The sequence below is a fragment of the Dermacentor silvarum genome, chromosome 3 (genome assembly GCF_013339745.2).
Source record: "Dermacentor silvarum isolate Dsil-2018 chromosome 3, BIME_Dsil_1.4, whole genome shotgun sequence".
In the NCBI taxonomy this organism is placed as follows: domain Eukaryota; kingdom Metazoa; phylum Arthropoda; class Arachnida; order Ixodida; family Ixodidae; genus Dermacentor; species Dermacentor silvarum.
In genome coordinates, this window is record NC_051156.1 from 13,088,853 (window position 1) to 13,113,602 (window position 24,750).

General features: G+C 47.0%; 1 protein-coding gene across 1 annotated transcript; it reads left to right on the forward strand.

Annotated features, from left to right (window-relative positions):
- The first annotated feature begins 2,389 nt into the window (after positions 1-2,389).
- LOC119445329 (agrin) lies at positions 2,390-24,750 on the forward strand. Its single transcript, XM_037709640.2, has 5 exons — positions 2,390-2,655; positions 6,188-6,401; positions 9,550-9,781; positions 13,569-13,604; positions 23,485-24,750. Exons 1-5 carry the CDS (start codon positions 2,543-2,545, stop codon positions 23,724-23,726), a joined length of 837 nt encoding a protein of 278 aa, XP_037565568.2. The 5' UTR covers positions 2,390-2,542; the 3' UTR covers positions 23,727-24,750.

The following is a 24,750-nucleotide window of genomic DNA, read 5'->3' on the forward strand; positions in this document are numbered from 1 at the left end:
AGGAAATTTGCAGACGCAAGTTGGAATCAGCTAGCGCAAGAAAGGGGTAATTGGAGATCGCAGGGAGAGGCCGTCGTCCTCCAGTGGACATAAATATAGGCTGACGTTGACGATGAAGCATCTAATATTGATCGAGTGCCTCATCTAACGCCCCCTCCCCCCGTCCCCGCGCTAACAAACAACCTGGTTTCTTTTAAAGACGATAGTCTTTCTTAGGCTACCTAAACGCGAATATGTCTGTCTGTCTGTATGTCTGTCACTCGATTCAACCGCCCGGCCAAACCCAATTCAACCACCCGGCCAAAACCAAGCGAGTTACTAGCAATAGTGGCACGGGATCATACATGTCAACATTATACAGCGCAAAGGAAACCTCTGGCCTATTTGAGGCACAATATATGTAAATAACCGTGATCCGCAGCGTTCCTTTAATTAAGAATGCACACAGTACTGTTTTTCCGTTAGTAAATGAAAAATGAACACATTAGATATGGTATTGAAGAGAAGCTGCGCCTTAAAAACAAACCTGAAGCCGCGGCTCTGTAGCGGGCTTTAAGCCAACAGTAATAAAAGGTCCCAACAGATGGCGCGAGAGCAGGGCGAACGTGGGAAATTTGAATTGAATACAGCAAAACCTCCATTGCATCCCTCATGAGAGGAGTGAGAGGGGAGGGGAAGAGTGTGAGAGGTGGGAGGGAGTAAAAGGGAGGGTGTTGCGTATCATTTAATTAGCTCCCGCCAAATAAAGTTGGCTGACCAATTGGTTGCAAATTGTTATTTTTTTTCAGACTGGCGAACATGTAGATACAATTAGGAAGCTGATTTGACCCAAATTGTGTTCACAATTGGTCATCAATGATATGGCCCAATGTATGGCGAGAATCCAAGTGGTTCTACAAATTTACTGGTAGTTGGAAACTTTTCAATCGAAACCCAATGAATTGCTTTTTTTTTTACTGGGAGATGCAGTTCCGTTCGACAGCAGGACTTAGCTTGTCTGCTAAGGGACTACTCGCGCAATATTCAAAGCCAGGACTCTTTTTGGTGGTCGGTTTTGTATCGTGGACATACATAACCAAGTTTTCTGGAGAATGCTTTACGTAATGCATTTCAATATGATATTAGATATTGCTCCAGTGCTATACTACAAGTTAGCAAGACTGAGGAAGCCTATATGCAGCGCGATGATTTCGGTCCGTTCAATGAGAACTGCTAACGTTACTATTTCGGTTGATGCACTTGCGTAAGTGCCAAGTGGCGGCTGCGCACTGTTGTGAGCTCGTACTGTCTCTTCTTAGAGAATGTAGATTCGAACCTCTCTCCCGTGGTTGTTGACCTTCCTTTCCGTGGATATTCTTGTGATGTATAGAACTAATCATGCACAACATTGCATAAGGCAAGAAAGAAGAGCGGTCTTGGTGGTGCAGGAGATCTCTGCTTAACATTAATTGAGTATACATGAAACGAACAAAGCGAGTCCATGTTACAAGTTCACCCTCCGTAGGCGGATGCCAGATGATCTGGACGCCCACCAACGATCTAGCTTAGTTCAGATTTGTCAAAGCCTGGCGAGCGCGATGGTTCTCCGGTGTGTCGAAGGTTTCTGAGGTTTATAGGAAAGTAAGAGTATCGGCGCGTTCTTTAAATGGCACCGTTTTGAACATGGTAAGGCGCACCACGAAAAGCGAAGAGCACGCGTCCCTCCGCCACGTGTTCTTCCGCGTCCAAGCAACGTATCTTTAGTCACGGCAGCCTCGGGACTCTTTTCGGAAGTCTGAGAACGTTTCGATCCCTTCCGCTGTTGCATTGGATTGTTGTTAAGTATAGTATGTACGTAAATCTGGGCACTCATCAATTTAACAACAGAGGGTGTGATTTGCCCAGTCTCTTTATCGAAGGAACGGATGGAATGCAGTGCTGTGATGCGTTCGAGTGGGTAAATAGTTGTCCGACCGTGAGCCATATGAGTGACTAAACTTTGGCCACTTTTGGCATAAACGTCTATCTTGGGATGATGATTGATGATGACGACGAGTTTTTACTTGCTGGTGCTCTTCAGTAATCAAACGTGTGGACATCCCCCTTGGATCCGCGCATGCTGACGATGGACGACTTGAGGAGAGATATATCCATTACGGCATTAATTTATAGTCAGTAGAGTAAGTGCTACACAGAAGAGCAAATGCTACACGCCACAGACAGCGCCTCCTCAATTTAAAAAAAATATATATATTTCTTGAAAAAAAGAATTCTGTGGGGCGCTGCCCCAGAATAACAACCCAACGCCAGGTGCGGAAGTGGAGCGAGCGCCGTTCCCTCGACTGTACTTCGACCACTGCGGGCGAGTCATCCGGGTGGGGCAGGCGAAGCAGTAAGCGCCGACGACCGCGCGCGAACGTAAACTTGCGCGCGCCGGCCGTGTTCGGTGACGGCCGCAGTAGTGCCGCCTCTGGCTCGATCGGCGGAGGAGGCCCGTCGCGGGGCCCACGTCGGTGCCGCCGAAGAACCTGTTGGGCACCCACGCGCCGCGGCCGCTTCTGGGATGTCCGTACGCGTCCCGACGTGCTCGTACGCCGCCGACGAGTGGGCGGCACCGATCGGGCGACAGCACCCGTTTCGGAGACCGAGCAGCGACGAGGATATGGAGCGGACCGGGTGAGTCTCGCCGCTGAGTAGCGCAACTCCGTTACTGGGAGGTTCGAAACACCGCCGGTGATCCTCTATGCCACCGCTGCCCATGTGTGTCGCTTTGCATAGGTGTGCCAAACGGAGCTACGGGTTCACGCTCGGTGCACGTATTATACCCCAGGCGAGTCCTGCAGCTGGAGGGCGTATATATATTCTGCGGCCAGCTAGGCTACCGTTAGTACAAGGCCGTCAAAGTTCCGCGACTTGCTCACCGTTGTTGACATCGCCGTCGCCGCTTTAGGAAATATGCACGCCGACACCTGTCATACTCAGAGATAGGTGTCAGCCTCATCATCGATTCATCGAGAGTTCTTTGCTGCAGCTGCGACACTAGTTCCATTCGCGATCGCTGCTAACTCAGCAAATGGCTTGGTTGTAAAGCAGGCTTTTGTCTACTCTGCTTAATTGCCATCCTCTTATTAAATACTTGCTGACACTATAGCGCCACCTAAAATAGCACCGTTACGTCGCCGCCATTGTATACAGAACTTGTGCTGACCCAAACGTTAATTGCGTTCTTCTTGTATGACCCACGCTATTTGATTTCATGGCGAGTTCACATTAAAGTCTGTCGCCACAAAGTGCGCGAAAACACATCTCGCGGTGGCCCCTGTTTCTTGCATGTGCACGCCTTCCTCGCCTCGACAACGGATTAGTCAGCCTTGCGTGGGCTGCCTTGGGCACTTGTCTTGAAACCATGCTATTCATCTTCTAAGGATTGTCCGCTACTACACCATTGCGTTGTAAACTTTAACTTCTATGTAAACTTACTTTTGATTTTTCATTTGTTATTGTTTTACGAACGATAGCGCATATATGGAATGTCGCAGCAATTGGTGTACAGTGATTGTAGGCAGATCTGGTCCGGGCATAAGCAAGAGTAACGTCGAGCGCGGTGTCTCAAATGGCTAAAACCAGACGTACTAGGTTGACACGTTCGCCAATGAATTTATCGAAAATATTTATATATACTAAAACACAGTTTCATCACACCTGTCATTTATCGCTCTTATATTGCTAAAATAAAGAAGATGGCCGCAGACACGACTTACTTCGTAACATAATTATACCTGAAATAGATTATTGTGAGGAGAAACTAAGTTTACTGAAACCAGCGGGGAGTATTTTTTTTATTCGCGTGATTCACCGCTAAGCATGCTATCTAGTAAAAAAAGAACAACGGGCATCCTATATAGGGGCACAGAAATCCAACGACGACGAAGATAGGGACAAAGACGACATACACAGCGCTGTACTTTACAACAAAACATTTATTTTGTATTTTTATGCTGATAACCGCAGCAAAAGAAGACAAACATATAGAGATAACACTTCTGACGGAAATATATCGCGCATTGGTGGTGGTTTTTGTGAATGTCAACTCTTCTTCGCGCAAGGGTACATATGCACAGCTTGCACATTTTCTACCCACACCTGCTATTTCGGCAGCCTCGATAATTTTTCTGGTAAGCGCTTATTTATTCCCATAGAAATAATCCTACATTTATTGAAGGCGGGTGTGGAGCCCCAGTCACGGCACCGCAGACCAAGATGAGCTTGAATTACGTGACTGACATTAAGAAATTGCTCTATAAGCCGTCGTTTACGGATCGGCCAGCTTTACTGATGTAAACTATGCCAAAAGAGATAGGCATATCTCACAAATGTCTCGTAGGTATCCTACAGGTACACAGGTATCTCTCAGGCGAGTACGCTGATATCTCGCATGTAAAGGCCAAGATTTGCGCGATACGCGTAATAAGGACAGGCGCGTACCGATCACGGGTGAGGAGTGAAAAACGTAATTGAGGAAAGTCAACGAGGAAGTGAGAAGTTGGCCGCACCTCATGCGTTTACAGAAGTGCACTGCCCACGAAGTGCTCACAATAGGGTGGTTCAAAATCAAAAAAGGGGGCGGACAGATGGAGTATCACACGTGATGTAAAGGTTGTAAACAGGGATAAGGTGCCTCAGAAAGGCTGGCCAACGTTTCGATAGGAAGACCTATCTTCGTCAAAGGCGCGCTCGTCATCCTCGGCAGGTTAGTTGTAACGGGTTAGTAGAGTGACGTCACGTCGTTGTCGGTGGCGGCTGGCTGTAAAGAGAGGGACTGAAAATAAAATGAGCGCTGTCGTTTGACGTCTGGTTTCTGAGACGAGGGGACAAGAGCGGGTGAGTGGGAACACGGAAAAAAAAACGACATAAGAGGGTGTTGGGGGAGAGAGAGGTTAGGGAGAGTTCAGATCGATGTGTCGTAGGCGGCGTGCGTTTGAGGTCTTTGAAGAGCCGCTCAGCCGGTCAGTGTGCGAGTAACAAGACGAGTTGAAAGAATGACGTGAGTAGCGTAGCAGCAATGCGTTGGGTAATTTTGAGGCCGCATTTGACGAAGATAGGTCCTCCTATCGAAACGTTGGCCTGCCTTCAGAGGCACCTTATCCCTGTTTATAACCTTTATTTCACTGAGGTGGTAGTAACATAAAACATTGTACGAGTGAAAATGAATGAGGCACGATCACATAAGCTTGTATATTTCGTCACCTTCTGTGTGTGTGTGAACGGCACTAGCGTAGCCTGAGATGACATATTTGGTATATATACAAGGTGTACGTTTCAAATACCATGCACCAAGATTAAAAGATATGCAAATTCCACGTAGATGGACAGAACCAAGGTAATGTTTGCCGTCGCTTGGAGTTAGTCCGATTATTTTAGGTGCGAGGCACCTCGGGCTGTCGGCGTCTCCTGTCGTCATCGTCACGGTAAAGCAAGCGGCTCGTGCCACTGTTCCCGCGTTCGTCTTCGTCGTTACTTACAGAGCTGGCTGCGTTGCCACTCATTATTTCAGCGTAGAATTTCACTTCTGTCGTCGTAATGGGGAGGCCGCGTTTACGGGGTTGTCACCATTGCTTAAGGCAGTATGAGCCCATTAGCAGTGCATCACTGCATGCTTCACACCTCCCCAGGTTTCACGTTAGTGGAGCTACATTTCGCTCGATGGGTTATTTGACATTTACGCATAAAATTTCATTCACCGTTCAAACCGAGCCTACGACTGAACTCGTGCAAACTGTAATAAGTACTAAAAACTAAAATAGTTAGAAAGGCGTTCATAATGGCCAAATTGCTGAGGGAGAAAACAATGATGGTTTCGGTAATACTTCATGGTAAGAGACATCATCAAGCTTGTCCTAAAATAATACTAGTGACGGCTTGGCCGCACGGCAACCTTTTTATTTGGATTTCGACCTAATTACTTAATTAGTTCTAATTAATTAAAACATACAATTAGGTGGAATGCAAAAAATAATCTGGGTATCTCCAAACGACGGAAAACCTTGGCTTTGTCCGGCTACGTGGAATTTGCATATTTTTAAATCTTGGTGCATGATAGATGACACACCCTTTATATATACCAAATATGTCCTCTCAGACTACGCTACTGCCGATGACCTAGCTTTCAGCTCTTCTCTAGCAACAAGCATGCCTTTTACACACGCAGGCCGTGCTGCTTCTTCTGGTGGTGCCCACCGTCATCGGGCGCCGTCTGGCTCCGCGTGACCTGCATTCTGCTTCTCCTATGTGTCTTGCCGAAAGAAGGCGAAGCTCGGCGTAGGCGCATCTTCGACGACTGCCCCGAGAGCCGGCTGCCGGTGGCCGAGGCTGACCTCGTCATCACCGCCACCGTGGAACGGCTGCTCCAGGATGGGGCGCAGGTGCGTTTCACCATGCGAAACCACGCTTAACTGGTGTAGGTGCGCGAGTGTGGAAAAAAGGAAGAAAAAAAAAAGAAACACAAGCAAGCAAATGGAGGCAGTGCGCCGTGCGGTGGCGAAGAGGCCATCGACTGTTGGCCAATACCCGTGAGGGCGTTTGTGCCAAAGGGTATGTACCGTAAGATCATAATCATCATAATCACCATCGACCCCGATTTGTGAGCGTCAACAGTGGCGCCTTACGGTACATACCCTTTGGCACCTACCCACTTATGGGTACCGGCCAAGAGTCGGTGTCCTCTTTGCCACCGCACAGCGCACTGTCTTTATTTGTTTTCATTTTTTTACACACCCACGCACCGCATATTATTACAATTGGTCGAGTTCTACGGACATGATTTATTAGCAAGCTCTGCAGGAGCGACTCGTCTCAGGAGCCTCATCCGACGCAACAGCAGAGGGCTCGACTACTTCCGTGTATGCGAGGCGCGCTAAGTGGCACAGGACAGAATGTGTGAATAATGTATACAGTACAACTTGAAAGAGGGGCTTTACGCAGACCACTGTTGGTCTTTTAACATGAGTCACGTAGAATTATTTGCAAGTAGTCGCTAGGTTTCTGGTACACTGATGTTCATGAGAACTGAACGTGAAAAAATTCAAGAGAAAAAGATTCTCATACGATCCCCCTTCCCCCTGCATCTCAGAGTGGGAAAGTAAGTTCACAGCTTTCTTTTCTAAATAAAGATTCATATATCTGAGTCTGTGAATAAAGTTGACAACTTCGAGACACCTTTATGATAATTTAGGAGTGTATGAAGGGTAGGCTGACGGGTGAAGTGCTTTCTTAACACTTTTGCAGGCGCTGAGATATTTTCAACCATAGAACTGCCTAGCAAAATATTTACATATATTTGCCTTTGACACCTATGAATGGATTGCATCCCTAAGCGTGGGTGTAGGCAAGGAAAATTGAACGATGTAGTTTGTTAAATCTGTACTTAAGGAGCATTAATGCAGCACGCATATACATATAATCGCTGCATAGACAGACGGGATACTCACTGTAAGACGGGTTAAAATACCGACGTGGGAGACGTGCATCAAAAATGTAAAAAAGAAAAGAATGTCATCAAATTTTGTATAGCTTTCTGAAAGGCTGCATTCAATAGAAGGTTTCTCTCGCTACTGTAGCCCCATTAGTAAACGCTGGGACATATTACCTGTTATGCCCAGGTAAGCTGTTTAAGGGTGTGCTAGTACGTAAAGAAATCCTCCAGATGGTGGTTTTAAGAAAGATAATTTCGTGTCTGGATGAATCTAAAATTTTAAGTTGCGGATACCTTGTATATATGTTATGCTCGCAGTAAGGAGAAGGACGTCCTTAATTGGCTTTTCTTGTACGTACAAGTGCACGTGGCGTGCCCTGCTGAAGCAAATTCGTCAGTATGGCAGCTTGTTCTTCGGTCTATTGCTTGATTCACAGAATGCAAGAGTTATTTCATTAAGCCACCAGCGGTAACGAAAATGAATCCGGTCTGTCTCTATTGACTTCTTTGGTGGATCGAGAAGACAAAAAAAAAAAAAGGAAAACAAAAAGACAGAAACCACGGTTTTCTTCCGGCAAAGGTCATAGGCTTGTTTTCTGTAGGTTGGCAAATTAGACAAGTGGGTCATATACAAACTTATCAATCACGTCATAATTCGCTGTGGCGTTGTAATGCTACCGCATTCTCGTATACAGGGTGTTCATTTTAGACCATCCATACGTTTTATAAAAAGAGCCTATATGCAGACGAGTTCCCAGGTGAGGCGGACATACTTCGCGCGCTCATAATGTGAGCTCCGAAGTCCAATTAACGCGAAATCATTAATTAGCGTTTAATTAGTGGCGTGGAAGCACTTATTGAAATGCCAAATTTGGAGGCAGTTATATTTCAATGCAGCGTCACTTGTTATAAAATCTTGAAAATCGCACATAACTCGAGATATTCTTCACGGAATGTCAACGGTAAATAGCTTCCGCCAATAGGGGGACCGAGAGTGCCGGGAGCGCGGGAATGGTGGCCCCACTATTATATCGAAAACAAAGAAATGATCCGTGACGAAATGCGTGACGTAATGTGAAACTGAACGTTTTGGCCAGTCGCGGCAGGCCAAAACGGCATGTGTGACGATTCTAGAATGATGGCATGTCGTGGCAAATTCAGACACGGCACATAGCTGCGCACCTTTGCCTGGCAAAGGTGCGCAGCTATGTGCCGTGTCTGAATTTGCCACGACATGCCATCATTCTAGAATCGTCACACACTTCTTTACGGGGCGTTTTCATCTGACGTAGCAGTGGGACGCGCTCGGTATTGGTATTTCCTCGATTGAGCTTTGAAATCCAATGATGAATATCTCGAATTAGCGCGACGTTGAAGACTTCGAATGCGGGTGCATTGAAAGATGTTTGCCTCCAAATTTGTCAATTAATCAACTGCTCCCGATGCACTTACAAAAATGCTAACTAATAATTTTTAATAATTTAGTCTTTTGAACCTCACGTTCTTTGAACCTCACGGCAAAGCATGTCCGCCTCACTTAGGAACTCCTGTGAATTAATACAATGTTCACTGGCGCTTATAGGTCATTTAGAAAAAAATGTGTACGGCCTAAAAATACCTGTATAGGTCATCATAGATGACTTCTGCAACCATTTTGTCGTAGCACAATGCCAGTGTATCTCGAAGACTGCGGGCTCGATCCTTCCAAAGTGCGAGTTTCTTTCGTAGAACATCAATTGAATGTATATTCACAGCGGCGAGCCGCAGAGATCGCGCACCGAAGTTGGTCGCTTTGGTCGAAGTGCGGCCGTTATGGCTTAGTCGCTCGCTGCTCGGTTTTTCACGTCCGCAACTGAGTTGCCACGCTCCTGAACCAATCAGCGGCACAAGAGACGGACGTCGGAATACGTTGATGTTTACTGACGCAGCCATGTCGATGCGAGCAGACGCGAGCGACACTGAATTTGTGTGGCATTCAGGTGTGGCGACGAGCACATCGCACTCGCCGGTGTGAACAGTGGCCACCGTGAGTCGCCAGTCGCGGTTGGTCGTGCGACCTCCGTCAGTCGCCGGAGTGAATGCCACCTGTTGCCGCGCAGGTGAGCGTCCGTGTGCATCGTCCGCTGAAGGGCGGGCCCCGCGAGCTGGGCGGCTCCGTACTCCTGGTGGAGGGGCTGGACAACGAGGCCCTGTGCGGCACGCGGCTCACGCAGGGCGACACGCGCCTCTTCCTGCTCAAGGGCGGCGCCTCCGAGGGCCGCACCAGGCTGCTGTCGTCTCCGCTGCGCCTCACGCTGCCCAACCTGGACAAGCTGCAGGCCGCTGTCAACGGTCAGTGTGGCTTACGTAACCAATGGCTGAGGTGCTGTGCCGCCGCCTAGTGCGGCTAAGCGTCACTGGTAGCTTACCGTCACTTTTCCTTCACGCTTAATCCTTGCTGTTCACCTTGCATTAGTGTGACGCTTGCCTTGCGATTGTTTGCCTCGGCATGTTTAATGCCGTCTGTCTGGGGAAACTCTGGTACTTCATCTGTCTGCGGTTCTTGCTTTCTTTTATACGGCTGTACTTTTTTAAGACTGAATACTGCTTAGAGTCTATGGCTGTGCTGTTCTTTTCGTTCGCGCTGTTCCGCTCCAGTTAAGATTTCGAGCGGGTTAAGTACACGTGCGTGCAATTCGCGATGCCCTTCGTGATTCAAGTCTTTCCTTGAAGATAAAAAAATAAAACTCACGCATGCACCAGCGTTCTATCGATAACCTCCAAGCAAACGACTTCGACTACGGAACATCCGCAAGAGTGAGTACCGCCCGTTACACAGTGACAAGGGAGTATCGCCACTTGCTGGCACAGTAACTAAGTTTCTCGCACATCATCTATACACATCTACCCAAACTCGCACTCAAACTTACACAACTCTATCGCCCCCGTTTCAAGGACAAGTCGCAGTTTCGCCCGAGAGGCGAAGCATCGACTTTGATAGCAAATTAGCGGACAGACTAATACTATACGAAGTAAGGATAGTAGTTTTATCGGCCGTATAAACTTGTAAACATAGGCATACTAACTAAATTAACAAGCATGGTGTCACGCACGCACAAGGAAACATGAACGCATCTCAATCGATGACAGCGGAAACTCGCTGTCAAAATGCTCTAGTGAGTAAGCGCGGAAGCAGCAGCGAGCCAATTGACCTTCGTCCCACCGCTCGCATCAACGCGCGCTAATCCGCGAAAACACAGCGAAGGGAGGACGCACTCTGCCCCCGCCGCTGATGGCTTCCAAGATACAGCCGCCCGGGTGGTTGCGCGCGGCGTTGTACGCCCCCCACCCCCCCTCCCTACCCTATTCCCGGAGCCATGCAGTGCGGCGGGCGGGCATGGCCACGCGGGCGGCACGGAGCCCTCCCCCCCCCCCCCCCCTCCACGCTCCCTCCGGAGCGTTGCGCGCGACTGGAAGACGGCGCGCTGACTTCCCGCTTCGCTTTCTTGAGTGCACGAGATAAGCCGCGATCGCCGGCTCACCCCCTCACGCTTTCACTCTCACATGCAGAATAAGGCGTGCGGCAACAATTTTATCACTCTTGGACTTTACACGGAACCTCACGGCGGTGACGGCAGAAATGCGTTGGAGTTGGAATAAAGTAAAATGGAATCAATGCGCCCAAGCATAGGTGACGTCGACGATTGCGACTACACCAACCGCAGACGAATGCTCGAAGCTTAAAGTTTCGTGATGGCCCACAGAGCAAGCGAGTGACTAGCGATAATACGTCTTAGCTAAAGCTATTGCAAAGTAAAGCGCATTTACATTCCAAGCTTTGTGCGCAGGAAGGACAAATGTACCTCAACTGAGCACACCCGCGAGTGATTAGGCAGAAAATTAACAATCCGATAGCGACCGCACCAAGGACCGTCACTGAATCAGAAACATGACAAGCTGCTGCTTCAAAATGATGGGAAAATACAGGAAGGACAGCAAGACACACTGACCGCGATTTAATTCATAAGCGGAAAATTTGCACAGCTTGGAATACATTACTAGCCCCGATTTTAGTACAAGCACCGTATATGCTGCTCGCGCCGTTTGGACAAGGCATAATGAGCTCCGAAAGCGCTTACATGTCCTCTGAAGCTGTGGCCAAAGCTTTGTGTCCTTCACCCAGTCGCTGTCTACGATATCCGTCGAAACAGAGGTTTGCTTAGCCGCACCGGGACATCATGCACATCCATTGTAAACACGAAGGCAGCTGAGGCAAGTGATTAACGCGTTATTGCGTGATCAATTATGGTGGCGCCCACGGGATCGCCGTGAAAAGGGTATATAGCGATGGGCAGTGGCAGCGCTACCTGGCTAGCGAAACTTCAGTTAATCGTGTTGGACGCCACTGTTTGTGCCGAGAATAACAAATAGCTGTCTGAGTTGATGTTGTTGTTATGCAATAAATTTATGGCCCACAGCCACTATGGTGGATAGGTCACGAACCGAATGGATTAATCCAACTAATAATCAGAAATAATTTACAGGATTGATAAAGAGTAAGTGATGTGCAGAGGCGAAATTTCCTGTTTGCGTGAAAAGAACAGAAACAGTACACATCTGTAATAATAATTGAAAAGTACAAAGAATTCATATTTAACAGGCCTTTCCTCACATTGCAATGCGTCAATCGCAGTGGCGTTTGTGGCAAGTATGTTAAAATGGTCTTATCTGGTTTCTCGCATGTTCTTTCGAGGGTCTTTTTTCTACCTTGCTTTCACTTGATCATTATCCTTTCTAATTGTATCGGTGTCCATAAAACTGTTTGACACTTCGCTCTACGTACGTGGTTTTCTCTTGGTATTTCATGTGTTCGCATTAACCAACGAGCTTGGTCCCATACTTTGTTAAGTCCATGGATTATTTTACTACTCACTATTTCTAATTTAGCAATTTATTTCGGCCTGATAGGCTGAATGACTATGCAAGTTTCTAATATTTCTTGACGTGAAGTGAAGGGAGTTTGGATACGCCGCCTGGTTCAACGTGTCGCTGCTTGCCGACACTTTATTTTTCTCACTAAAAAGCATAGCTCTCAACATTTGAGCACGCTGAAAGCTGCAATCACATTCAATACACGCCTGGTAGAGAGCAGGAGACGTTTGTTCAGCACATTTGTGTATAGCTGTGCAATCAGGCATTTTCGACGATGGTGAGGTGCCAATTCTAAGCTATCAGTGGACGGTGCAACAAATATGAAAATTAGTGAGATCTATTGCAGCAAGCTTAAGAGTAAACTTTAGTTCAGAAGCTCATATCTGAATACATCGGAAAGATGAAATCATTTTTCTCGGCAACCACTGCACCAAATTTGATGAGGTTTATTGCATTTAAAAGAAAAAGTCAAAATCTAGTGGCTGTTGGTAGCGAATTTATGATTTACGCCATAATTTTTTATAAAGGTTGCTGGAAAGCGCATGTATTCCGAAAACGATACTATCACGTTTGCAACTGTGTAACCATTGAAAAAGGATATCGCTATTCTGTCAATTGCACATAATAATGAATCTAAAGCGAAAAAATTTGACGTATTATACATGGCTCTCAAGTATACCATAAATACGTGAGTAGCACTTTTGCAAAACCTTCGTAAACATTGTAACACATTCACGTAAGATATAAATTAATATATCAAGTTTGCCCGCTTTGGATGTTCTGATGGATTAAGTTGACAAAACTGCGAAATCCCTTGTAAACTGCGTGTTTTCATTCTTTCTTTTTAATTTTACGAATTTTCGGCAACTTCTGTAAAAATAATCATGCAATAAATAAAAGTTTTGCTTTCAACAGTCACTAGAATTAAACTTTTTCTATCAAATGCAGCCAATTTCATTATTATCGACCAAGTGGTTACCTCAGAAAAGCGTTTTCGCGTTTTACGTGTATTTGAATAGGCGGCATCGGAGTTTTGCCCGAGCTAATACTTTCATTAAGTGTAAATCAAATTTGCGTAAACATTTTCTTTGCTCTGTTTACGTGCTGTTATATTGGCTTACCATTCGCGAACTTTTCTGTTCGAGTTTCATGTGAGGACCTCGAAGAAATTTGCCCAAATGTTTATCTAACCTTTCTTTTTTTACAGGAGAATCATATCGGAGACGACTGCATGAGCGAGACCGTAAGTACACATACTGAAATTCAGTGTTCTTCGCCACATAGCGTGGAAATTTCCCTACAATATTTCATAAGCATATTCTCCAATATGTCGCGCGTATACGTCGACGTAAAATTATCGGAAATATTCACGTTACATTGCCGTATCCCGTTTTGTTCTATTTTCTGTTCTGCTGGATATAAGCGGATGGAGATAAAGCGCAGGTTCTCATCGTACAGGCTGTACAACAGTTTGATGCCTTCGATGAAGACAGTGCATACCTCCAGCTAGCTGCATAGTGCGGGCTGTGAATAGCTTAAAGGAATACGGACAGAAAATCTGAAAATGATGAAAATGAATCCTCAGTGTGTGATTACACCGAAAATAAGCAGTCGCTTAGCATATTTTTGAGCCGACGGCTTTATTTTTGACGTTTTTGTGAGCGTGCGTCTCGCCGCCCGACCCGCCGGTGTTGGAAGGCGTGACGTCACGACACCCTCGTCGGATAGCCAGCCGGCCGGCCGTGGTCATTCGAAGTGCGCCGATGACGCCATCGTGAGCATGCGTTTGAGTTCTGGTGCCTCTACCAGAGATGAGTATACGTCTGAAGACGAGGACCATTCTAACTTGGCAAGAAATATTACCGCTTACGGTTACGAGCCTTCCGCGTCAACCGACGAAGAAGAGCAGGCGGCCGTGGAAGTACGGGTCAGGTTTGCGCGAACCGTAGCTCGAAGATTTCGCTCTGCACCAGACGCTTCTGCAAGAATTATTTGTCATTTCCTCTGTACAAGTGCTTTTAGGGGCGAAGCTCCTTAGGGTGTGGGTCTGTCCCTCCTCTGTAGTATGTAGTAGTAGTAGTCGTCGTAGTAGGTAGCCACGTCTACTTTTATGAGAAAAGAAAATTCCGAAAGTTGTGTCCGTAGCGCGGAATCGAACCAAGGACCCCTCGCTTCCGAACGCGCGGCGCTAACCACTACGCCACGAAGCGCACATGGACACACGCACCACGATGACAATAAATACCCAACATTAACGAAAGAACGCGTTTGTGCTAGCGCGTTACGGCCCGTGTAAGAAGCTGGTGTAAGACGCTGTGGCCTCTCCGCCTTACCCCCGTATTCATAAACGCTCCTCGACTTGAACTTGACTTGCCACCGCCTTGGACAGCGCGTTCGAAACGCGTTGAAGGCGGTGGCAAGTCAAGTTCAAGTCGCGGAGCGTTTATGAATACGGGGGTTATACTCTCTCAGCAGTCATGTGATGGCGTCGGCAAACGCGGTGCACGTTCCGGTATGCGTAAACGGCTGCGTAAGACGCTGTGGCCTCTCCCCCTTACAAGAGAGTACTGCACGTTTCTAACGCGTTTGTGCTAGCGTCCCCTTAAGCGGGAGATGGTGCAATTATAATGAAGGGCGCTGTTATAAAGTAGGAATGACGTCACATATGGCGCGTGTCATTGGTGGAAGTCAATCGTTCGATTTAGTGCGGTGAGACTGGGCGAATTACACGGAAGATTCACGGTTTACCGATGATTCCCTCCGCAGCTTCGCCCACTCATCATCATTCCCCCCGTGGATATGCGGTGTTTTTTTTTCAAGAGCGCCCGCAGGTGAGGCAGCTGCGGGGTACTTGAGCACTGCGTGGATGACTGAATAGTAGTTTATGTCGTCGGCGTGAGCAACTGCTGTGAGGTATCAGTACCCCCAAGACTCTCACGTCCACTTCGCCAGCCGCCCGACAGATGGCAGAACCTGTCTGGCGTTCATCCCAGTTTTTCCTGCTTTTAGCCTGTGGAGAAGCAGAGCTGTGTGTGTGTCTGCCCCGCTGCCATGTTGGACTGATCTCGTGAGTCACGCTCGCTAGCCTTGTATTGTTTTACTATACTTTGCCAACATTTTTAAAGACATTACTGCTTTCGTGCCCAGCCTCGGGCATCTCGCCCCAGCCTCGCCCTCACAGTGCTCAAGAAGGCTGCAAGTGAACTAAAACAGTACAAACATCTTTTCGCCTCCTGTTTTCAAACGTGCCGGTGATCATTTTTGCCTTGCGATTTCGTGAGAAGACCGATGGCACAGCGTCAGGCTTTAGATGTTGCCTTTTGAGTGGCATGCCGAGGCTTTTCAGCACAGCCGGGCTGGTCACATAATCATCGTCGACGAAGTGGTCCGCACAAATGAAGTCATTCTTTAGAGGTCACCAGGCTGGGCGTGACGGCTCACAGGCATGTATCCAAAGTTTACCCACCTTCTCGTCTCTGGGAAACGTGTGCGACGGCGTGTCACGACCAACGATGCTGTTATAACAGCAATGTCTAGGCATTTCCTTCCGCCGCGACGAACGCGTCAAGCCCAAACCGCATTCACGCGATTTTGTGCGCGACGGCGACGAGCGACGGCTTCGAGCGAACAGATCGCTCGGTCTTTTCGCTCAATCGCTCGGTTCTAGAAATCTAGAATTCGTCACTCGTCGCCCGGAAGTGCTATGAGCGACTAGCCAATAGCGCGAAGCCGGAACTGGATATACATCAGTCAAGTACTACCGATTGTCGCACGGAACGAGCAAACGACTAGATTTTGATACGTGCAAGGATAATATCGTAGTGCAAGACCTTTAGAAATATTTATGTTGCTCTTTATACTAAAACACATCAACTTAAATTAATAAAGCAAGCGTCACGCCAGTTTCGGCGAGTATTCACCGCCCTCATACCGGCAACACCGGGGAGACGTCGCTCAAAGTCGTCGCTCGTCTCGTTGCTCGCATGCGGTACGACTTGTAGGCGACGAGCGACCGCGACAGTCATCTCCATCACATCGCTTGTCGCTGTCGCGCGCAAGATCGCGTGAATGCGGTTTATACTTCAATACAGAACGACGACCGCGGGAAGGCGCACGTAAGACGCACCACCTGCGTGGAGCACCGACGGGAATAATGTTTCAGACGGACCACGTGCGAAGATCGTCGAAAGGGGTTAAACAAACGCTACAAGGGACCGACAACTCCGGAAACGCTGCGACGTCGCGCGCGCCCGCGGGTGGGTGTTATGACGTCAAATTTCAGCTTCTGCCGGCGGCCGCTTGGAGGCAAGGTGCAACAGAAAATCGCACCAAAAAAGATGTTTCTCGTTCTTTTTTTTCAAAACAGCTTCTTGTATTCGTCATTTTCAACAGTTCAACTTTTGTTCCGACGCAAAAAAACCACCCGCCAATTTTTGTGTCCGTATCCCTTTAACAAAATGGCATACGTGACGTCACGTTGATTATCTTTCTAGTTTGAACGAGATGTCCAAAGCGCACGCATGGGAGAAGAAAGCAAGTCTCACCTTGGAGCCAACATCTTGACGAGTCCTCTTGTCGAAACGTTTCCTCCAGTGTGACACCTCCCTTGCTCGCCTACTGCTAATCAATGTAAAACAACTTACTCTGACCTGACTGCGCTTACTCAGTTTTGCCGGTTACTTTGAGCTTGAACCTGTTGCATCCTAATTTTGTTTGGGGCTTGAAGAAGGCGGCCGGCGTTTTTTGAAGGCAAGATCTTCTTTGGCTAGTTAAGATCAATTTGAGCTTCGTGGGGCAGTGTTGTACGGAACGGCGTTTCTGGAACTAGTGCCTTTTGGGAGGAATGGAGGAACGCCACGGTTCCTTTAAGGGTCGGTGGAACTGTAACGGTAACTCGATATTTTTACGAAGGAACGGCAGAGGGAAGGGCGTTCCTTCTGTACACGTTCCATGGCACTGAACAGACGCACTGACGCACGCACGTATGCAGCACATCATGCAGGGCGGATGGGCGACCGCGTGAGGTGCAAAGAACTACCGCTTGTCTGTCACGTGACTATGGTGCATTTTTTTCGCGACTTCTCCATTATATTTTTTTATAACTAGGCTTCAAGATTGTCACGTGACGCTCCCTTCTGTAGTTTCTTTCCGCCATGCCGGCCTGTCGGACACTAACATCGAGATGTAACTCTTGCCGAGTTCAAACAAGAGTCTTTACTAAATAGCGAGTATCTATTCTGGACATTTCTTTTTCCACTCATACTGCAATATTGAATCAGCATTCATTAAATGCCGATGTATTTTTCTTTTCGATGCGGCTTCTTGTGCAAGAAATTTAATTATATTCTCCTGAGACCCCCTGTACATTGCACATTGCCTTCAACTTTTTTGCGAAGTTCACTCGGAAGTGATTACGCAAAATATTCACTGTGGGTGTGAACGACGGTGCATGTGTAACTGTAAAGAAGTGGTTTACTCATACTCTTGTCATACGCTTTCGAGAAATTTGACAATAAATTGGTCTCGACCTCTGTGTCGTCCCACACGGCCGAAAGACTTCGAGGCGTATTTCAAAGTCACCGAGATTTCGTGAAAATACCAGACGCGGCAGCAATATGGCAATGTATTACACGTTGTTCCATCTTCATCTCAGCGTTTAAACAATGAGATGCAGTTTTTACCACAGCTAACATGAGGAGATGATGGAGATAGTTTTTTTTTAGGGGCGAAGCTCCTTAGGGTGTGGGTCGTTCCCTCCTCTGTAGTAGTAGTAGTAGTAGTAGTAGTAGTAGTAGTAGTAGTAGTATGTAGCCACCTGTAGTTTTATGAATTGTTCTCTAGATGACGTTCCGGTTCCGGTTCCGGTTCCACTTTACGCGCGTTCGGTGCGAACGCGGGCAAAACGCCGACGGCGTCGACAACAGTTCTGCGCGTTGCTGGTGCTGCTGCATGTCCAAGTTTATACAGCTGATAAAACTACCTTGAGTCTCTCGTTCCCTACGAGCGCTTTCTTTATCTCTCGTCCGTAGCTGTGGTTTACCCGAATGATCCCCCGGTGCTTCGCCCACTCATCATCATTCACTTCGTGGATATGCTGTGATTTTTTTCAAGTACATGGAGACGGAGCTTTTGACATCTATCCGTGGTATTGTAGCGCCCACCGATGCCGCAACGCGGGGCGCTTTGATCGGCGCTCTCAGTCGGTGCCTTAGCGCCGGTACAGCGCCGGCTATCAAAGAAGTGAAAAATTACGAAGCACAGCGCGTGCTCGAGGCGCAAGCTAGGCACGCGCAGTGTCGTTCTAGAAGCTAGCCACGCTGGTCGTTGCAGCCGCCGCTCGGCTCGTCACCTTCTCCCTTTTGAGTAGGAACGACGGCACGGCTCGTACGGCCGCCGTCACGTCATCCTACAGTGGTGCTACACTATTCAAATTTTGAAAATTGTTTTTGAAGTTGATGACATCACAGTAAGCAATAAAAACCACCTTGAAGAGCGATGATGTCCCGTTGTTGTGTCCGGGTCTCAGGAGGCTATTGGTGCATGTGAGTAACTTTCCATTTCCAGATCTGAAGCGCAGTATCCTGACTGCGCAATTGAAGACCGAAGTGGAAAGTGCCGTACGTGTTGAACTTGTAATAGACGAGCAACAAAGTTGCAGTTAGACATGTCTGGAGTATGTCCGGTGCTGCCTAAAAAAATCGTCTAAGAGCGTTTCTTTGGATTCTTTTTATCTCCAGATAATCTGACGCCGGCGATGTTCAAATTCTTATAATATACGTAGTTCGATGTGAGTTTTAAATTGCTCACTTTATTTCGCCACAGGATTATCCGACACCATATTTTAATTAAAAAATCAAATGTAACATTAATGTAACGACACGTTCCAATGTTAGAAATGTAACTGGAACGCGTTCCTTTCGCATTAAAGCAACTTGTAACGGGAACTCGTTCCAAGATTGGAAAAGAACGAGGAACGAGCTTTCGTTCCTGTTTTAGAGGAACATGTAGAACACTCTCGTGGGGTCATGATATCTAACCACCTTCTTAAATTAGACGATTTGAGGCCTTCTAGTACACTAGAGTATGGGACCGGGCTAGTTGGTCTTGCTAAACAGCGCGAAAGCAGACAAAGGACGCAGAATAGGGGTACGCAGACAAGCGCTCTGGGACACATAGGACGATGAAAAAGGCGTTAAAATGAAGCTTCGAGCGAAAAGTATGCACCATGTTAGCCTAGACTTATCTACGGAGCATAAATTCTGCGTAATTAGCGTAAAATGGCCGAAATTAAACGCAGATGCGCTCGTTAAAACTTCGCGCGCCAGTATACCAGGACCGGAAATGTGGCTTTACTCGGCGAAAAATGTGGGCCGATTCCGAAAACGGTGCTACCTAAACAACAAACCACGAGGTACAGTAATGCGCCCAAGAAAACCTTGTCTTTCTTCGATGTCAACCGCTGTTGACTCGCCGTTCTCATATGCATCAAGGACATTATATTATTTTCAGCGTCTTCATTGATTCTGTGGCCTGTTTTGCGGCACAAAGCGGTTGTTGGATATGATGTGGGTGGCAGTCTCGGCTAAACGTTGTCGAGAATAAAAGTGAAAATTAGAATAACGGAGGGCTATACGCAAGCGACGATTGCTGTATGTCGATTGTCGTTGTTCATTCTAGTCAACAGTATTTATTTATTTATTTAGTACACACTGCAGACCTTTCGGTCCAAGCAGAGGGGCAACAGAATACATACAAAAATAGAGAACAAATTAGGAGCAAGCAAGTACAAAATTATACAATATTTAGTCACATTGTGTCTGTAAACTGTCGTTCCAGTCTCCTATTGTTCTCGGGAGAAAAGAAAAGAAAATTTAAACGTATCAGTTCGAGCATAATAGGGTGTTAGTGAGTCCGGATGATGCTGTCTTGTGTGTCGTGTTATTGCAGGCGTTATGTCAGTTGATGGTTTCATTTCAAGCCTGTTGTTGAGAAGGAGGGAAAGGAATGCCAGCCTTAGCTGCTTTCGGCGTGATTCAAGAGTGGGTATGGAATTTGAGAGGAACAGTTGTTTATTTATTTTGCGTAAGTATATGAATAATGAGTTTAAATAAACAACTTTTTATTAACATAACCTAATTATAACCTAATTATAAGGTGGCAATAGAAAAACGGTGGAGGATGTTGATAAATGACCGATAAGAGCGTTTTAGCTTTGTATGGTCCTTTTTTTGGCGCAGTGATAAAATCCGCGAAACTAAAAAAAAAAGTCCCGTGCCATTCCACTGCTGTGAAGGTGGATTACCAGCGAAGCAGTTTAGCAGACGACATACAGGTGACACAGAGAATTTATATCGAAGGCATGAGCACATTTTATTTCTCGTGAGCGGCAACGACGGTCATTCTGAAGGACGACACAACCACACGCACTTTTAACAGCGGGGCTGTTTAAGCTGTTCATTTCCCCGCGTCGCGTTCGCAAAAACTCGCCTAGCGATGACGTTACTGTGCACAGCTGTGCATCACTTCACCTTGCGATCGCCAATCGATAACCAATGAAATGCTAATCAATCAATAATAGTGACTTATTATTAGCCGCGCTCTTGTCACCACACGTCAGAAGATTTTGCGCGCATGTTGGGTCCTTATTAAACACGAAGGCCTGGCTTTCAACCTGCTTCAGGTGCTGAGCATAATGAATGACGAGGTTTACGTTTGAAACCGCTCATGTCACTGGTGTGCAGACGCACTGTCAAGTGGTAGTTTTAAATCTCGCGAGGTTTACTTTTTTCTGCAGACAAAACAAAAAAGACATGAAAGACATAGGCTGAATTAAAATTCAATTCTGGCGTTTTAAATGTCAACAACTGCGATCTGATTACGAGGCATGCCGTAATGGGGGTTCCGGACTGATTTTCACCACTCGGGGTTCATTAACATGCTCCTATATGCAAGCACACGAGCGTCTTTGCATTTCACCTCCATGCATTGTGATGCTACCGCCACGCCCGGGATCGAACCCGCGACCTAACAGCGCAAAGCCAAATAGCCACTGGGATGCAGCGGTGGGTCAAGACCTGCGGTGCTGTAAATTCTATTATTGTGAATTTTTCGCCATGGGCCGTATTCTGAAACGTTTCCCTAGGCGAAATTTCTTTTTTCGCTTTCAGGCGTGCGCTGATTGGCTGTTTTAGCAAAATTGGATGAGCTGATTGGGTGGTTGAGCCCGACGTCATTCAATTTTGCTCAACCAGCCAATCAGCGCGCACGCCTGAAAGCGAAAAAAGAACGTACGTACGTACGTACATTCAAGAAGGTATTTGTGGAGGAGACAATATATACAACAATGATAGTGTGCAGTAGGTGACTGATGTTGCCGAGCCTTGGACAAACGTACGTGATGTTTGCGGAGAAAATTAAATGGGCACTAAAGAGAACAGTGATTCCACCTAGAATACTAAAAGTGCCATTGTTACCGCGAATGGAGTCTCGGTGGCCAGAAAAGGCGCAAATAGAAAAGGCAGCTTACGACGCCACTCTGATGATGATGATGCACCATTTCGGCTAGGGGAACGTTTCAGAATACGGTCCCATCCTGCCCAACTTTTGCATTGACGCCTCGTCAAGTGGGTAATTTAGTTAAAAGATTGGCAATTAAACTTATTGCACACAATGAAAGTATACTTTCATTGTGTGCAACAAGTGTAATTGCCGATCTTTTAACTAAATTACCCACTTGACGAAGCGTCAATGCAAAAGTTGGGCAGGATGGGACCGTATTTTTCATTAGCATGAACAACGCTCATCAACGCACAACGTTCGTCGTTCGGGCAAGAAGCCTGCCAATAGTTTTAATACCTGGTTACAATGTTTATTAAAGAAAATAATGTGTAATGTGTACAGGTACATTACGTCTCTACGATGCCAAAGTATTCACTCCTACCTCCTAAAAGAAGGCTTGGTAAAAAGACAGGTACGAGGTATTTACGCCTTCTTGAAGTTCACGCACCAAGACCTCATGGATTTGTATGGCATATGTTAATTTTTTATCAAAAGTGACATTTGGACGAGTTGGTTTAGCTTCATCTAGGCAAACAGTGCAACACAGACATGGACAAGAGCTAAGGAAGTGACGGGACAGCCGCTGAATTTTTTGTTTAATCTAAAATTATTTAATTCATTTATCTTTGAACGTGTGCTAAACATTGTATTCTAAAAGATTACAAAGATTACAATACTCCACCAAGCAAGTTTAAGGACTTTAATAAATCCTAACTAAAAAAAAATACTGCGAATTCCGTCACGTCACGGTGACGTACCTGCACTGGGGCTCAGTAGGGAAATTCAAATAACAGAACTACACTTTGTTTTAACTTCTCATAAACTTAGCGTTTTGAAAGCATACTTTATCAGTCTGAATTGATGTACAATTGTTTCCCTTTAGTGTCCCGTTAAGTCGAGAAGGGATTTGTGGAGGAGACAACATATACAACGATGATAGTGTGCAGTAGGTGACTGATGTTGCCGAGCCTTGGACAAGTAGTGGCGTCTCGATGACTGCGTCGTCCGAAGTGGCACGAGAACTGGTGTGGGCGCTCTAGCAAAGCGATTTTTTTCACGATGACATCACCTAACAGAGGCAAAAGAAAAAGGCACGCCACATACAAGTAGGCAATTTCCGTATGTCGTATTTTGCCCTTAACATCCTATTTGCGCACGAACTTGAATCTCAAGTATAACAAAAGTGACATTCTTTCGGCCAAAACGTCCCAAGGCCCTCACGTTCAAAACATTTGAAACGTGCATAATTTCGATGTTCTTTTTGTGCGTTTCGATGTAAGCATAATACATAAATTCCCGTGTACTGAAACTTGAGTGTACTTAGAAAACTGCAGATGGCCGAAAGTGATACGTAGCCGTGCATTACGGCGTATCTAATAACCGGTGTGTGGATTCTTAACTTTGGAACGGCCTTATCGTCATCACGTTGAGCAGCTGTGATTGTAACCCGCACAAGTACACGTTCAAGTCGAGGTGCTCAGGAACAAAAGAGTGCGCACGAACAGTCCTGTACGGTAAACCAGTGCTCCATCTGACTGTTCCCGTCCGCTTGTTCTGCGTTTCAGTGCCGTGCGAGGCCAAGTACTGCCCCTGGAACGGCGACTGCACGGAAGACCGGCTGGGATCCGCGCGCTGCAGTTGTCCGACGTCGTGCGACTTCGAGTCGAAGCCCGTGTGCGCCACCGACGGGGTCACCTACCCCAGCCGGTGCAAGATGCGCGTCGACTCGTGCCGCAAGCAGAAGAGGCTCTGGTCGCGCCACCAGGGCACCTGCCACGCTACGCCGCCGTACGGGTCGCCCTACTGATGATCTCGCGTAACGCACTCCTCTTTCTATACCCCCCCGGCACTAGCCTCATCTAGCAAACCAGACCTCCCCGCCATTCCTCTCTTTGCTCTCACTCTCTCTCACCCACTCGTGGTCGGCGCTTGGCTTGTGTCTCACACCTCACCTCAGTGGCTCGCACTCAAGTTGGCGATGAATCGAAAAGCTCCGCGTCGTTTAGAGTCGCATGTCGTCGACCACGACTTTCTTTCTCCACATAGTTCTTCGTTAAATTTGAAATGAAGCGACGTACGTGACGTTTGTGGAGAAAATTAAATGGGCACTAAAGAGAACAGTGATTTCACCTAGGATACTAAAAGTGTCATTGTTACCGCGAATAGAGTCTCGGTGGCCGGAAAAGGCGCAAATAGAAAAGGCAGCTTACGACGCCACTCTGAAGTTCCCGCCCTACCGCGCCGTGACGTGATGGATTTGGACGGCATCTGCTGAGGCCTAGTTAGTAAAATTATTGGTGAAAATGAACTAAATTGTGTTCTAAAGCAGGACTAGATTTAACATGGCAAGTTTCGGGAACTTATACAAGGCCAACGCTGCCCAAATGCGAAAAAAAAAACTTTGAAATCCGTGACCTTACACTTAGGTACTGGCCGCGAGGTTTCAGCAAGAAATTGAGAAAATTGAAATTTGACCTTCATTTTATCCTCTAATATTCAACATATTGCGAAATTACACATAATAAACTTTTCAAATAATAATTTATCAGTATAAACTGACTTAGTGTTTTATTGCGATAGCAATTATATGGACACTTCAACCGGATTTCTGCCGTCGGCGTCGCCGTCGCCGTCGTCGTGAGGTTCCCTATAGATTCCCAGGGCGATAAAATCGGCGCCGCGCGCCGTAAGCGCGAGCGAAAGCGCGCGGGGGACGCGCGCTATCACGGAGGGCGAACTCCCCCGCGCGCTATCAGGGAGAGCGAACGCACGGCGGAAAGCAAACGCGACCGTCGCGCGAAAGGCTGTGGGGGTATGGGAGGGAGGGAGGC